Genomic DNA, 17119 nt, shown 5'->3' on the forward strand with positions numbered 1-17119 from the left:
ATCAGTAACATCATAGCACCCACCCAGCTGTATAGAAACTCCGTCATGCTAGCTAGTACGCAGTACGAGTTATTGTAACCAGCGTTGGGAAGGTTACTTTTAAAATGTATTCCACTACAGATTACAGAATACATGCCCCAAAATGTATTTTGTAACGTATTCCGTTACGTTACTCAGTGAGAGTAACGTATTCTGAATACTTTGGATTACTTAATATATTATCATGCTTTTTACAACTACGTGAATGTACTATTGCTGTGATTTATTACTATTACTGAAGGTCCGCGGCTCCGAACCGTAGTAAAGGGACCTCTGGCTAACACGTCGGGTTCCGTGTCGGGCTCGTAGCCGAAAAATAGCTTTACTTTGTTGTCTGGGTCAACTTTGAGACAGAGAGAGGCGTTGAAAGGCTGCTCCAACGGAACTTATTGTTTGGGAGGAAAACACGAACACAGCGTACAGTCGAGTCTTAATAGCTTACTTACAACTGGGCTCGTCAGGCACTCTTCTTGGCTGCAGTGGTTATTATTATATTCAGTAGCGGTTTTAGATACGGGCGACATGGGCGGTTGCCCAGGGCGGCATCGTGGTGGAGGGCAGCATCACGGGCATCGGCAAAAAAAAAAATTGCTCGTACTCATGCTGCCCCGACATCAGCCAGCGCATATTGGGGATGGCATAGGCACCGATCGGTTTTCTATCGCCCATTTGCTGGGAGTAAGGGCGCCCTCCGTTTGCGAGGTGCGCCTGCTGCTTGCGGCACAGGGAGGAGAGGGCGGGGCGGCGGGGGATTCTCTGGCTGGCTGGAGCAGCGTCTAATAACCAACTCGCAAAATAAAACAAAATAAAAACAAACCAACAACACGAAAACAGCAGACATTATGATACAGACTTATAATTTGCACCGATGTTTTTTCGAAATTCTATACGGGAAAAGTGAGCGCGAGAGCCCTCGGTGCGCCTGCTCGCTGCTGAAGTCAAAGTAAACTTTGTCATCTCCGCTACATACAATCCAGTATATAGAGAGACGAGACGACGAGGCTCCAGTTACAGCAGTGCAAGTAAACAAACAATAAATATAAGAAGAGTAAGAAAATAAATATACACTTTAGGACTCGGGGTAAAGGGATCAATAACAATTTAAAATGTATATTTTATATTTTGTTGATTTAAAGTCTCACACACAACCCGTTTTTAAAGTTTAAAAAGAAGAGGAGGAGTGTAGCGACTTCCACAGTCGCTAGAGGCCGGGGATGGAGCCTGCCTATTTGCCTGACGCGCTGTCAACTTTACGCAATAATGCGAGAGGTGCAATTGCTTGCTTGTTAAAGTGCTTGAAAAGTTTACAGAGCAATGTGATCGGCTCGCGATTCAAACATCACAGTTCGGACCACTGAAAGACAGACTGACAAGGCCCTCTTAATGTCACCGCTAGCACCCACGTGACTCCCGTTACACATCACCATAGCAACCAAACAAATGAAAACCCAGTGATCATTAAAATTCAATACATTTAATTATGGCTCCTACAAGGAGAAACGAGCAAAAGATACATGTAAGCAGATGTGTCATTGGATAATGGCAGGTCATGTATCCTAAAACATTAAGAATCAGAATACTTTCTTAATCCCTAAGGAAATTATGTGGGTTACAGTTCCTCCAAGAAGAAATGGCCAGAGGGCGTGTTCGCCCGGGCGCCAAACAGGCTAGGACCGCCACTGATTATATTTACATGCTTCCAGCTCCCTTTCTGCTTGATGATAACTCGTACTTTTCCACTCTCCTTTCTCTCCCTCCCTCGCTCACAGACACATAACGTGTATGGCAGTCCATTCTCCCTGCAGCACGGACTACACTGCCCATGAGGCTACATTCTTTAGGGCTATGCCTGTAGCATTCTGCCTATTAGCTTAGCACAGCAACAACAACAAAAAAGCGCTCTCTCACCCAGGAAACACACAGTCGCAGAGAGAGCGTCACCCTGTAACCATGGCAACCGTAACACTGCCGCCTGGAACAACAGAACGTAGCTGTCAAACAAACCCAAACAGTCCTGACCCGCGACAATATGAAACAGGAAAATACCGCCGTGTAATCCATTTATTTCAACAAAGTAACTGTATTCTGAATACCACCTTTTTAAACGGTAACTGTAACGGAATACAGTTACTCATATTTTGTATTTTAAATACGTAACGGCGGTACATGTATTCCGTTACTCCCCAACACTGATTGTAACTGACTGTAAAAAGTCAGCACAACGAAAATAAACTCCACCTAAACTTGGTTTATATCTGACCCAGACAGACTGCAGGTCATAACTTCTTACCTGAAGTTCAGTTCACCTGACACTCGGACAGGCGGCCGCCTCGGGTCTCTCCTCCTCCTGCATCCCCTTACTCTCATCCACCTGTTGGCCTCGGTGGAAGCTCCGCCACAGCCACCACCAAACAACTGAGTTATTTTTACACATCTGCCAGCATCTGGACAATCCACCACCTCTCATTGTTTGTACCGTTACTAAAAAAAAATAATAAAAATAATAAAATAAAAATCATCGACCCATAAAAACGAAAAATCACAGTCCAGCTATGGTCGTGCCCGGGGTTGTCGACCCCTGTTATTACCGTATTGCGTGTGTATAACCTCTTTTTAAGTTTTGTGGATATTATACATGGTTGTTTTTACTGCCTTACTTTCAGTTAATGTATTTTGTTTTGCACTATGCATATTTTATATGCCATTAGGTCATTTATTGTGAAAATTCTCATTTAGGAACTATTGTACTGCATGTTGGTTCCACTGGTGCACGTGAGGGAGATGCACGCCCATGTTGATGTGTGAGCATGGCAAGTTGAAGCAAGAGAAGCCAATTTAATTCAGAGAAAGTTGTTTCTTAAAAGTATCTGTAAAGTGCTCATTTCTGCCTCAAGGCATGGGTGAGCCAGCGAGGTATGTTTGTATGTATATATAGATCATTTTATGTCTCTATTTCACTCGTCTTACTATTTCATTGAATTTTATGTTATGTTTTAGTTCGACGGTGGCGTAGTTTGTGATCAAGGTGAAGCTGTAACAACCCCAAGACCTTACAACTAACATTAAAGCCAACTTCATGCCATCAGTAAAAGAACTCTTTATTGACTTTAAGAAGAGGTAGAAGTGATAGTTATGCTGAGGATATGTCGTTTAACCTTTTGGTTAAACTGTCAGCAAGGAATTTGCATTTGCACTGTAAAATTTTTCATATAACTTTAATGCACATAAAAAACAGCTGCTTGTTTAAGTGAAAATACACTGATGGTTTTTTTGCACTAATAAAGTTGTGGAGTTGTAAAGTATTTTGTCTAGTGTCAATTATATCGTCAGTTATATCGCTATCGCAAATTTTCAAATGTATATCGTGATAAATATTTTTGGTCATATCCCCCTGCTCTAACCTGGACCATCGCCATCCTCCTGTCTCAGGTAAACCAGGCCCATCACAGGTGAGCCCTGGCATCCCCGCCCACCGCCTGTTTGACCCGGTGCACCTGAGGTCAGTCTGGTCCCACACCTCCAGACTCACTAACAGCTTCCTCCCCTGGGCCATCAGACTGCTAACAAACCCCACCCCTCTCCACCCACCCACGAATCATCACTCAGGCCACTCCCACACAGACTTTATTCGCCTCTGAGCACAACTATTTTGTTTCCTCCTTGATTGTATATATTTACACTGTATGTCATTTATTCCTGCTGTCTGCTATTTCTATTTTATTCTGGCACAGTTAGCGCAGAGAACCCGGACAATGAACTAAAAAGTTACACCGAGCCTCAGAATAAGATAAAGGTTTGTTTTGAACAAGGACTTATGCAAAGCTGCTCTAGCAGAGTCCGAACTAAGAAAGCTAAAGAATTTGTGTCCAAGTACACAAAAGAATATTTTCCACTTTTAAAAAGCCAGTAAAGCCTCAATTAGTTTCAAACTGTGAATCATGCAAAGCTGCTCCAGACTCCAAGAATGAAAAACTGGCACTGAGCATGAGCAGAAAGGGTTTCTTTAAATAAAACATTCAAATTTGGATTACGTTATCTGTCTTTAATGAAATGAAGAATAGAATTTGTCCAAACTTGTTCAGAGGACGGCTGCTGGAGCCTGGATGTTAGTCTGTGCACTGATGTTACTTTAATCCTAAAAGCAGAGGCCTGTGGGCCCCGTTCATGTAGGTGTTGCTCTGTAATTAGCAGCTGGTGTCTCTACGTTATAATCCCGATTTGTAATCCGTCTGTTCGGCCTGGTTTTTTCCGTCTTTGACCTGAACCCAGAAAAAGACAACTTTAACCACCGAGCTGTTATTCCGACATCCTCTCCATCTGCTATTCAGAGCTGTTCCCAACATGAGCGGGTATTATCACACGCTGTCCATTAAGATGTCTTTAAATGACAAAGCAGCAGTTTTCCTCAGGGTGTTTCCGTGTGTGTGTGTGTGTGTGTGCGTGCACGCTCGGCTACTGTACTCCCACATTATGGCTGTAATAACATAATCCCAGAGATTTGGCCTGACAGCGAGACAGTATGCTGCCGATTTTAACTGACAGCGGGGAATTATCATCATCACACACTTCACAGATGGCGAGACATGTGTTATTACTGCTGCCGTGAGTGTCAACGTTTGGCCCGCGGACCTTCACCCGGACACTCGAAGCTCGACTCTCTAATCTCCATCAGTAAACCTTCTAAATATATACAGAACGCGTTTTTTCTGTTGCACGGCCCTCGTCTCTTAGCCCCTCCCCTCCACCCTTTGAGACCTATTTGATTTAGGAGTAACAACATCAGGCAAGTCAAATGCTTTTCTTACAAAGGGGATCTATACTGCTGCTCGGACATTCCACTTTCTTTTATAAATGTTGCTCAGATATTGGCTGAAACTCAGCAGAACCAAATCCTCGATGATGAGAGTGAATGGAGCTAAAATGATTTCAGTAATGATTCCTGCTTTAAAACACCAAAGCCTGCATTTTATTGCAGTTATCACAATCCAGCATCAGTCATGGAAAATTACATTTATGTCCTTTAGTTTTCCCTCAGGGTGAACCCGACTGGATCCTACTGGATAGTGTAGTAGTAAGACTACATGCCTTTGGAGTGGGAGTTGCAAGTTCAATTCCAGCTGTTTGGAGGAGGGGACCGCTCTCATGGCTAGAGATTGATGAGGTACATCACGCTACGGCAAGGAGGAGCCAGGACGGCAGGTCAGGGGGGAGACGCCATCACCCCCACCCTGAGAATGGGTATCAACCCCCAAATGATAAGATCGTGAACTAGCCTCAGTTTCCTGTTGTGTGATGGTATCAGTTCCTGCAAACCCTCACCTGTTGTGTAGGTACCTGATGAGTTTAAGGCACATGTTTATATAAAACACATTCATTCTGCTTCTGTTGTTCATGAACAAACATTATTTTATGATCTGCATTCTTGCTTCATCCTACGTTTTGATGTGTATTGTTTCTGGATTTCAGGCATTATCAGGCCCTTATGTGTAACTGAGGGAACGTGACAGTTAAACTTTGCACAACTTCATTAACTAGTACTAAAATGAATACGCTAAATGGCTACTGACAGCGTGGACTGCTTTCACTCTACTTGTACAAACGTGATCCTTTATTTAAAATGAAGATGCTGCAGAGGTCGCTGAGTCCTTTATAAAGTTTTGATCCACCTGTGCGACACCAGCGTCCGGCATATGGACGTCCTGGACCGTCCACAGGAAGCAGCAGCCGCCTGCTGCCAGATAATACACGCAGATCTACTTTAATACAAAGAAATCTCGTATTATTCCACCCGTTACGTAAAAGGATGAGATTATCGATATGCAGATTAACGAGCGCCCAATCATATTTCAGCATATCGCCCCGCCCTCCCCCCAAACCATACGAGCCTTCAGGCGTGCAGATAAAAATAGAAACCTCCAGTTTAGTTGTTAGATTTTAGTCTTTATTGTACTATTTTTTTTCTTGACAATTTGCTAGCGGACATGTGAAAACTTGGACCAACAAAACATCATTATTATTATTTTAATTACAGCATAATCGTCGGTAACAGTGAGAAGATGTTTTTAAAAAATAAAAACAAAAGAAGAATTTAAACCAAACGGGAACAAAACAAACAAACAAAAAGAAACAGTTTGACTTTAATATTCAGTGATGGATTTTCTTTTTTTTTTTTTCTTTGTTTTAAATTCATGTACACAATATAACAGTCTAAAAACATTAAACACACAGAGCTGAAGACATTGCAGTGTTGGTGGGGAAGTGGCAGTCCTCGGGGCGGTTTATATATGGAAGCAACATGGTCCTGCTGTACTGTCAAATATCTACGGGGGGCAAAGATGGGGAAGAAGAAGAAGAGGAGGAAGAGGAGGAGGAGGAGAGGGGGACTACAAACCAAAATGGCCGTCGATATAAAACTAACAGTCTTTTTCTCTCTCTCTCTTTTTTTTAATGTAATCCACCAATCAGGAGTCGGTAGAGCTTCGGGAAGAGAAGGGGGAGTAAAGTGGAATGTCTCAATTTTCATTTTTTATTCTTCATTTTCTCTCGTAGACAATATAAAATCTCACAGACAAGCAAAGAAAGGATTAAGAAAAGAAAAGACTGGATGTTTGTATCGGACAGAGGGGGGGTGGATGGATGAAGGATGGATGGATGAAGGATGGATGGACAAAAAGAAGGGCTTGAATTATTGCTTTCCGAGTAATCATTTTTCTTCTCATCTACATGAATTGCATCTTTCTCTCCGTCTCTCGTTTCTCACCATGTTGGTTTGATAACATGTGATTACTCCATTTATTGGGAGGGATGAAGGGAGAGAGGAGGAGGACGGGGAGGAAATAAGAGGACAAGGAAGTTGGAGGAGTTGGGGGGGTGGGGCTCAGAGCTCCTTGCTCAGCGAATCCCGGGCAGTTCTAATCCTCTTTGTGTGGCCTCACACGTTTCCCGCCTTTTTGTCTGGTAAATGATAACAGAAGAGATCGAAAAAAAGGATTAAAAAATTGGAAAAAAGAAGAAGCAACAGTCACATAAAAGGGTTAAATGCTGCACGTGTGTTCAGTGGTTTAGTACGAGGAGGTTGGTCTCGCAGGACGCACACAGAACAGAACAACACAACACAACAACAGCTGACGAGGACAACAATGAGTCGTCACATCATGGAGGATCACGTGACAGCTACTCTACCTGTGCTTGTGCTCTTTGTGCTCTTGACCTTGAGGAGGAGGTTTGCCCTCTAGTAAATAAACCCGACCACCCACTGCAGTCTGTCTTTGCCTCGCTCAGACGGAAAAACCTCCGAGAGCGAGCGAGGGAGGAAAGTCTGTCCATACCCAGCTTTTCTCTCCCGTTGCTGTCTCAACTATAACTAGTGAGAGCTAGGAGCCACCGGAGGATCGAGGTCAGAGGTCGAAGCGCTGTGACAAAACCGGTGCCTTAAATGTGATTCGTGTAAAACTACCAGCAGGATGCACAGAAGCTTGTGCGATCACGGAGCTGCGTTTTCATGTAATTCCAGTTTGAACCACAAGATGGAGCCGCGAGTCAGCACGGTATGAAATCTGATCCGAATCCAGCACACATACGAAAGACGGACTCAGCACATCAAGTCCTGTTTAACGCCTCGAGACGTTTTTCACCGTCACCATCTCTGCGTTTTGAGACCGGATGTGATGAGTGAGCGAGCTCATTGGATTAACATCCTTTTCTGAGTCCAACGTGGCCATAATTTACTAAATCAACTCCTTGCTTTATTTTGACAACGTTAAAAAGCTTTTAAAACATTTCTGCATCACTGATTCCCAAAGTGTGAGCTGCAGCCCCCTGCTGGTCATTAGAAAGAATGCAGGTTTAAGGCACTTGTGCACTGGCTTCACTTCAGACCCAAAAGAAGTGTCAGTTTTTTATATTATCAATGCAGTGACGGTTACAATAACACTTCATGCACTGAACTTGATAGTTTCCACAAATTAATCTTCCTGCGTTATCGATCATTTCGGCAGCTTGGACTTGCACAGCATCCATATGGAAAATAACAGAGAAGCCAATTCTGTACTGGCCGGAGAAGAAAGGAGGTTTAAATGCACAAACATGGTAATTCTGTTACTACAGATGTAAAGACATTTGACTCTTTCTCCAAGAGCTGTGCCACATCATAACTAGATATTTATTTGGTTTCCAAACCTCTCACCTTCTCTGCTTATCACATACTGAGCCTTAAAAAGCTGCCAAATTGCTGCAGCATTTTCAGTTGGAAGCTCCACAAGTATGTCAACCAAGCAGCCAGTTATAGGGATGGAAACTGAAAGCACAACACCGAAGTGCCAAAAACAGAGTCGGTGTTAAAATGTGCAACTTTACATCAGAAAGAAGCACGTTTACAGCCTGATACAGATACTGGTTTCACCACCAATTAGGGGTTAGGGGCGTGGCCTCTTTGACTGACAGGTGGACGGTGACACAGGCCGCTTGTGGTGCTAGTGGTCTGCTAGACTTCCCCTCAGCTAACTGGAGTCCCTGAACTGGACCTCTGGGTCGCGTTTGTGCTGTTGGAGCCTTTTGGAGTATTTTTAATGGCATCATGTGACCAATAATATGGCTGCTGTGAGGTCATTCATGCTAGCAGACTGTCCATGAAGTCTGAGCTCCAGTTTTGCTGAGTGAAATTTTAGATGCTTCATCCAAAAACCTGAACTAATTATTAGAGCTGAAATTTTCATGTGTTTTGGTATGGCATTTATTTCCATGCTGGTTCTTTGTTCTTTGTGCCACCAAATAAAAACCCTTTACTGAGCGTTTCAGCAGAGCCCAGCTGCTGGTGTCGCAGACAGCTCGGCACACTGTCCTAAACACTGGCCGTTAAACCGAGCTCATTTTAGCAAAAGACTTGGAGCTTCAAAGAGACTCCCCGTGAACTGCACAGCAGCAGCAGGAGGAGCTGCGATCCTCTCTGCGAGCATCTGCCGGGCTGCAAGAGATCAAAGCGAGGCGCTCGCTGGACACCGAGCCTCACGTAGCGCTTGAATGAAGAGGAGGCTGAAAGTGATAAATAATGGAGGAGGAAACAGAGCACCTTCTGGTTCGCAGGCACTTCACCTCCTACTGCTCAGCGTCCAGCAGCTCCTGCCGGCTCCCTGGTGGGAACGGGGGAAGTGGTGGGAACAGGAAGGAAAAGAGCAAGTCCACGGAGCAGACCGCCCCCATGTAAAGAAGAGAAAAGGCTCCAAATGTCAGGAGATGCTAAATTTCACCTCCATCGTCACACTTCCTCCTGCCTGTCCTCGATCCTCTCGTGTATGGGTCAAAACCTACCAAAGCGACTTCAACATCAAATTAGCTCTAACAGGATGTGCCGCAGAGCAGATAATCTGATATTTACATTTTCATACAAGTCCACGAGCAGCCGGCTTCCTCCCGCGCTCGCCACCTGAGTCCCGGTCACTGTTGAAAGCTTTTTGCTGCTCATCTGTGCATGAACTCTCTCTCTCTGCTGAACACTCGCAGGTGATTCGCTGCTGAGCAAACATCTACTCTACGACTTACTTAAAGGGATTCAGGAAGAACTGCGTTATGTTTACCGAGCGATCGCCCAGAAAAGCTGGCATGCCTATAAATACAGTGTGTGGTTCTGTGCGTGCACCTTTCAACGTACAGGTAAACAGCGTCAGTCAGTGCGTGGGCTGAATATGGAGCTGGTCACGGTTAGCCTAGCTTAGCTTAACGACTGAATGCAGGCGGGGTGAAGTGGTAACCTTTCAAACAGCTTTGAACCATCAGTCCCAAAATCAGCAGCTCGAGTTTGCTGTCACACCTGTATTTCAGCAGGAGACTGCAGTGAGTCGAGCGCCAGTGTTACAGAGCTGTGGTGATATCATAGAGTGTAACACAAACGGTGACCATAAGCTAGATTTTACCCCAGCTGCGGTGCAGGTCTCTGTCACCACGGAGGCCAGCAGCTGGCTGGATTGGGGCTTCACAGTCAAACACATCCACCTATTCCAGGTCTAAACTTCTCCCACCACCTCCAGCTCTTTAACCTCTTATTGTACAGGTTCAGTAAGAAACATCTGTATTCACTCATCTACCTGCGCTCTCAGGTGTTTGAGCTGCTAGACTATACATCATCTCTTCTGACCACACTATTAAACTCAGCCAAGTCTTCATGACTCTGCTCCAGGCCAATCTTTCATCAGGACTCTGCTGTGGAGCTTCATCTGAGTCTAATCAGCAAAAAAATTATTACTTAAACTAAATAAATTAGATTCAATTCTTTCAAATCATGTCTTCTTATTGAATTTCAAAATTCAAAGGAAATCCTGTTTCAAATTCAGTAACTGCATGTTTGTTAAGTCACCTCGGCCGCAGACAAAGTTCAGTTTACATCAGTGCTAAACTCTGGAGCGCCTGTAGGCGTCAGTTGTTGAGTTAATGGATCTCCCCGCTTCTCTGCAGGCAGCTGTTTTCCTGCTTTTCATTTGTTTTCATTCTGAATCAGATTTTTTTGTATTTGTGACATTTGAGGAGACTGCTCCTCCTCCTGCTTTCAGTCGTTGCACAAAGATATGCTCCTCCCCTCACAGCTCCATGATCACCACGTCTATGCTAATCTGTGCTAACGTGTGTGTTACTTTACATTGTCACATTTCACTGTATCACGCGTGTGTGTTCCTAGTATCTGGCGTCGGCATCATAGCACCCGTTTAACCCATTGTCCACACACAGCTCCTTCTCTAATTGGTCGGTTGCTGCTGACATCACGTTTTGAACAATGACCACGGCCGCCTCTCTTAGATCCCTCTTCCTCATTTCCTCCTCCTCACCCTCCTCTCCCTCCTCTCTCTGGTCATGTGAATCTTCAGCATCGTGACAACCTCCATTCTGCGGAGACTCCGCCTCCCCCTGCCCTTCCCCCTTCTCCCCGCTAACAGCTAATGCTATCTGCATCTGGTGGTCCCTGTGTGCGGCATGTTTATTGCTATCGTTTGTTAGCGCTTCTTGGCGTTTGCCGTTAGCTTCTCCGTCTTTGCTGCTGCTGCTGTTCTGAGGCTCGTCAGAGTCCCAGTCGGCGTGCTCTAACTCACCGCTGTTCACGGCCGCCGTGGCGTTGATGATCTTGGCGTTGGCCTCATCTTTCACCCCTCCCGCCTCCTTGCTCTTCTTCATGGGGCTGCTCCCCGTCGTCTTTTCCTCCTCCTCCTCCTGGTGATTATGTGTGGCGTTCTCCTCCTCTGTGCCGTTGGAGCAGCCGTTCTCCCCGTTGGTCACCGGAGCTTCGGCCGTTGTCTTCTCCGGCTCCTTCTCCGGCTCCTTCGCCACCTCCGCTCCACTCTCCTCCGCTGGTGTCTTCTCAGCTGCTGTTGCTGCATCTTTGTCGTTGGCCTCTGCGGTCGCTGCGGCAGCTTCGCCGTCAGCGCCTCCCTCCTCTGTCGCCGCCGCTGCCTCTCCTCCCTCTGCGGCCTCCTCCTCCTTGGCGCCCTCGCCCGTGTCCACACTGGTGGACTTGCCCTTCCGCATGATGAAGTTCTTCAGGGAAACCGCACGGCCAAAATGTGAGCGCTTGGCTTTGGCCGACTTTCCGTCTTTGCCGTCCTCTGTGGTGCCTTCCTCACCTGGAGTGGAAAAAAGTGTTTGAGGTTAAAGTTCATCAGGGTGCACATCAATTAGTCGCACAGGATTACAGCGGGTGAGTGGAAGAAGTGTTTATCAAGTGTTAGCAAATATTTATATTACTAGAAACAAATTTATTGATTAGTGTGACCTCGTCCTTGAGGTCCACATCTCTAAGCTTCTAACTTGTCCGAGATTTTTAGTAGCTCCACCTACAGCATCAATGTAAAAATCCCATGTAGCCTCATTCTCACGTTATCGTATTCACACCGCCGCTCGCCCAGCGGGGTGCCAACATTTAATCTAATTACACTGAAGGCTGTAGGCGGTACCAGGAACTGATTTTTTCTGCGCATGTGCAAAAACGCGTATACGTCCTTATTATATCAGGTCCTATCAAATACATCCCTTTCTTCTTGTTTTATGATTTCATTAATTTTTGCTAATGTGGTCCTTTCTTACACTTGGCAAACATTCATGAAATTCATTCAATCACATTCTTCAAACAAAAAGACAAATATTCATTTCCTTTTTAAGAAAACAGTTGATAAGTAGTAAAACCAAAGATAAGCTGTCCTGTCTATTTTGTAAAGTGCTTCTGATATTTCTGTAGTTTGGTTTCTTTTTTAAGATTTTCCTTCTTCTACGTTAAGGATCATTACACTGTTTCTGTTGAGGTACTTTATTGTGAAATGCAGGAACAGGAAGAAGCCCTTTTGGATAACAATGACATCATGTCATTTCAGGTTGTGGTGAATATTTGGGCTGCCATGTTTCCCAATAAATAAAGTGTTTCTTATCTTAAAGCAAAAAAACAAGAACAACCTTGAGATTTTTAAAATTACAACATGAAATTTCAACTCTGAACCAAAGAAGGTGGAATATTTTCTGAGCCATTAAAGGAACAAATCTCCTCTCAGAGAGAACGTCCCATTTTCACTCTGCTGTGTTTTTGTGTGCAGAAAGAGCAGAAAGTAAAGCTTAATTTAGTCTCTTCTGTTGACCTAAGCTATGCTGTAATTTGAATTTCACATCACCCGTTGAATATTTTATTTAGGACAATGTTCAATTACATTACCTCCCCCAGAGTTAGCAAGCCTTTAACTCCTGCGTGTACTCGGTGGACAGCGACAGACTGAAACGAGTGCAAACAAGCTGCCGGCTTCAGAAGCTGAATTTTTAAACGGTGTCCAACTGTAGCGCTGACAAAAAGACAGCAACGCTTAAGACCTGCAGTCAGACTCTTAATACATCTCTGTTCACTTTAACTTCCTCCAAAAGATCATGAAGCAGAAACCTGGAAATGACGACGCCCAAAGTGCAGCGATTCTCAATCTAAAGGCAAAACCCCCAGTGCAGATCATGTGATAATTGGCGAGATATTAAATGAGTTTCATTTGGTTATAATTTTAAAAACTGGATGAGCAGAAGTGAATGGATGGATGGAGGGATTTTAAAGAGGAACCTCTAAAGTTTCAAGAGTTGATGAGCGTAACAACCACCAACATGGTTGCTCGTCATGTACGGATGCTCACACCCTGTCCTTTAGAAGAACATCTTGATGTGCGAGTGTGAGTGATGTGTGAGTTGAAGCCGTTAAAAGGCTGCATTTATGTGTAAAACACGCCTAAATTAAAGCAAGAGTCTGCCGAGTGTGGCTAACGTTATCAGCCTTGGCTCCTCCCACATTAACGGTCACATACATGCAGAATGTGGTTACACACCTGCAGCCACTGGACCTGCACATGCTTCACAGACAGCCTGGATAAAGACGGTTGCGACTGCTTTGACTGGCTGGCGTCAGGGTGACTGAGGTCAGATGAAGACTTCATAAAGACCAGTTATGTTCACGCGCTCGACTCTGCGTTGACCCACCTGAGGCCGCAGGCGCCTCCTCCTCGCCTCCAGGGTGGCACTCCGTGTTGGCGCGTTTGCTCTTGGGGATGACCCGCTTCTTGAAGGAGGTCCAGATCTCGTTGGCGTGTTGTGTCACCGTTCCACCTGCTGCTGCCGCCTTCTCCTCCTCGCCTCCCTCTGCTTTGTCCTTCTCCTCCCCTCCCTCTGTCTTGCCCTCCTCTGCTCCTCCCTCTGCCTTAGCTGCTTCCTCTCCTCCCTCAGCTCCTCCTGCAGGCTCCTCGGGCTTGGCGTGTTCAGCGGAGTCTTTGTCGGAGCCCTTGGCCTTGCCGCTGATGCCGGACATGGAGGTGTCCCTCTTCAAGCCCTGGAAGGTCCAGGAGCGTTTGAGCTTCCACCTCTTCTGGCCTGACTCTTTGGAGTCAAGTGTGGAGGAGTCTCCGCCACCTCCTTCTCCCTCTGCTCCTTCCTCTTTCCCATCCTCACCACCTCCAGTCTTCTTGTGTGCCTTCTGAGCCATGAGCTTCTTGAAGGAGTGCCAGCGCTTCATGTGCTTAGTGGTTGCCGAAGAGGCCGAGGCTTTCTGTTCCCCTTCTGCACCTCCCGCTGCTCCTCCTTCCTCTACGATGGAGTCTGCAGTGGTGTTAAGTGCTTCGGGATCCTCCAGCCGGTCCAGGGACTTGGACCGGACCTTTACTGGTTTCTGGGGCTCTGCAGCGGCGCCCTCCTTCTTCTCAGTGCTGCGATGGGAGAAGATTCTCGCCACAGGCCTCCTGATCAAATCTCGAACTGTGGATTTCGCCTCCGCTGGTTTGCCCTTCTCCGCTTTCTTCTCGTCTTCCTTCTCTCCATTTTCCGCAGCCTTCTCTGTCGCTGCCTCGCCTTCTGCACCTCCTTCTGCTCCTCCCTCCGGTGCTGCTGCTGCAGCTTCCTCCCCTCCTTTGTCGGCCTCTTTCTCCCCTCCTTCAGCTGCGCCCTCCTCGCCTCCAGCCGCGGGGGCGCTCTGCTCTTTCTTCTTCCTTCCACCCATCACCTTTCCCAGGCCACTCTTGTTGAGGAAGGAGTCCAGGAACGAGGTCTTGGGTTCAGAGGAAGTGGTGTTTTCGGAGCTCTGAGGCGGCGGCGCATCCTCGCCTGCTGCCGCGGCTCCCCCCTCCTCAGTTCCCACTGTGTCCGCCACCGCTGTGTCGTTATTCACAGTCTCTTTGTTTTCGACAACCTCGCTGTTGACGGCTGTGCCGTCTTTATCGACAGCCTCGTCTTTGACAGTCTCTGAGCTCGTGTTGGTGTTTTTGGCCGCTTGCTCCACCTCTGCTGGCTTATTTTCGGTGCTTTTTCCATCTTCCTGGACCACTGGTGCTGTGCTGGCCTCCGTTGCCGCCATCTCAGAAAGGGAAACCAAACAATAACAACAAAAAAGTCTCTTCCTTCCGGCCTGCCTTTCTTCCCTGGCCTTCTGTCCTCCTCTCTCTCTCTCTCTCTCTCTCTCTAGTGTTTCGTTCCTCCCGCTGTGGTGGCGCTCTCAGGTCATGGAGAGCAGGGTTGAGAGCAGTGGCGAGGAGGAAAGATACTCAGCATCCTACTAGACCTCCAAACTCCTGCAGGAGGAAAAAAAGGGAGAGAGAGCGAGAGACAGATGGTTAATAGTCTGAAGCAACACCATAGGAGCTCAATGAGTCTGGTCTGGACTGTGCACCGAATGAGGAATGAAGTGTAACATGATAAGAAATCTCAGCAGGACACAAAATAGAGGTATGTTTCCTAATCAGTCACACACACACACCAACCTTACCCTAACCATAACCTAACTGTAACCCTGACACTAAAACCACACATTTTGTCTCAAAAATGCCTTCAAACTTGTGCGACTGGGATTTTGGTCCCTATAAGTACAGTAAACTTGCAATTTTTGGTCCACACAAAGATATAAATACACGCAACACACCTCGAAAAGGATGAAATGCAAAACCTACACAGAAGTGGAAGGCCTCGGTGTCGCGCTCACAGGTTCTTGTAACGCATTTGTTGCTTTGCTTGTTGTCGTTCAGCACGATTTGTTATTTTTTTAATAACCCCATCAGTATCACAGGATAGTGGGACGGGATGTTAGTTTCAATAATAAATTGACACCAATTGTGTTCTTCTATGATGTATAAGAACACAAGCACTGACTCAGCTGTTTCATCTGTTTTATGATAATATGATAAAAAAAAAGGTCAAAAAGTACATTTTGGGTAATCATCGCGTATTTTATAAGTTTGGTACGTGGCACCAATTAGACACTGCAAACATAAATAAAATAAAACACCTGCTGGTGAGATCAGTGTGCTGCTGGTGTGGTTTGTTTTCATTGAGGAAAACTATAAAACACGACCAGACTGCTGCTTCCAAACATTCCTCGGTTGTAACACATTTTGACAGTTTAATGAATGAATCAGCAGATCAATGAATCTCACACACACACACACACACACACACACACGTGTGCACGAGTGCCAACGCAGAGTAATTTTCAGCTCTGAGAGTCCAGACGTTTAGTGCACACAGTCGCACACTCTCAGAGGAGAAGGTGAAAAGAGTGAGTCAGACTGGAGGAGGCAGAGAGACGCCGATGGAGAGGCACTCAGGTGGAGAGACAATCACACAGAGGAGAGGCAGACGGAGGGAGCGAGGTGTAAACACATACATCACATGCTCCAGATAATCTCGCACTATGCTGTTGCCACAACTGACTGACCGGCCAACTGGATGGCTTACTGGTCGACTGCCTGTCTTTCTGGCTTGCTGATGGGATGGATGACTTGCGCTCATTATCCCTTGATGGCTGAGCGGCGCGAGAGGCAGATTTACGGGCCGTCTGATTTGTTGTTCAACACCTCTGTAGTAAAGATTTGGATTTACATAAATAAATCCCGGTGAGGACGATACGAAGCGTTTCTTGTGTTAGACGCTTGGTTTACCCATCCACCCCAATCACTAATTTTACAGCACTGCTTTTACCTTTGCACGTTGTTACAACCATCTTACTCTAGAAATGAAAGACATAAACTGCTGCTGGTTTTAGTTCAAATCAAGTTCAATTTCATACCTACGCACACAAAAAGTGAAACCCCGTCATTATGCAGAAACAATAACTAGAAACAAAACAATGCAGCAAAAAACCACGAGGGCTCTCAGATATAACGGAAGGCAATCACAGAGAGGAGTTACTGAATGATGTGTGCACATTTGCACACCTGCGACAGACCTTGCTGACATTGCTCGGAGGAAATACGAACGAAAGGAAATCTGTGGGAAGAGCAAAGAGCTCCCTGCGACCACGAGAAAGTCCTGATAGGAGATCAAAGGCTACAAAGCTGACTAAATTTTACAATTATATAGTGCCACATCTAAATGACATGTGTTATCTTTACTATCTTGGCTGTGACATTTGATACCAACATTATGTGGCTTTGCACCAAAGTGCTGTGTCCCGGGCTGACCGACTCACTCGTTTATATATTCATGCCTGCCAGTGTTGACGCTTCAAAGGTTTGGTGAGAGTGGGTGATAAAAGCCCTTTTTTGTTAAACTAATTGTTGTAATAAAAGATTGTGGCGACACAGGACGGCGTCGAAGTGCTCCA

The 17119-nt window shown here is 45.8% G+C and overlaps 1 protein-coding gene across 1 annotated transcript in view; it reads right to left on the minus strand.

The window, feature by feature from the left end:
- Positions 1-6109: 6109 nt before the first annotated feature.
- Positions 6110-17119, minus strand: part of si:ch211-137a8.4 (neurofilament heavy polypeptide) — a 40183-nt gene continuing 29173 nt past the window's right edge. Inside the window, exons 2-4 of the mRNA XM_063492426.1 lie at positions 13516-15092; positions 11115-11642; positions 6110-6993 (exon numbers count right to left, since the gene is read on the minus strand). Of these exons, the coding sequence (XP_063348496.1) occupies positions 6971-6993; positions 11115-11642; positions 13516-14878 (1914 nt within the window). The 5' untranslated portion in view covers positions 14879-15092 and the 3' untranslated portion in view covers positions 6110-6970. The remainder of the gene's footprint in view (positions 6994-11114; positions 11643-13515; positions 15093-17119) is intronic.

This window comes from Pelmatolapia mariae, linkage group LG14, assembly GCF_036321145.2.
Source record: "Pelmatolapia mariae isolate MD_Pm_ZW linkage group LG14, Pm_UMD_F_2, whole genome shotgun sequence".
Classification (NCBI taxonomy): domain Eukaryota; kingdom Metazoa; phylum Chordata; class Actinopteri; order Cichliformes; family Cichlidae; genus Pelmatolapia; species Pelmatolapia mariae.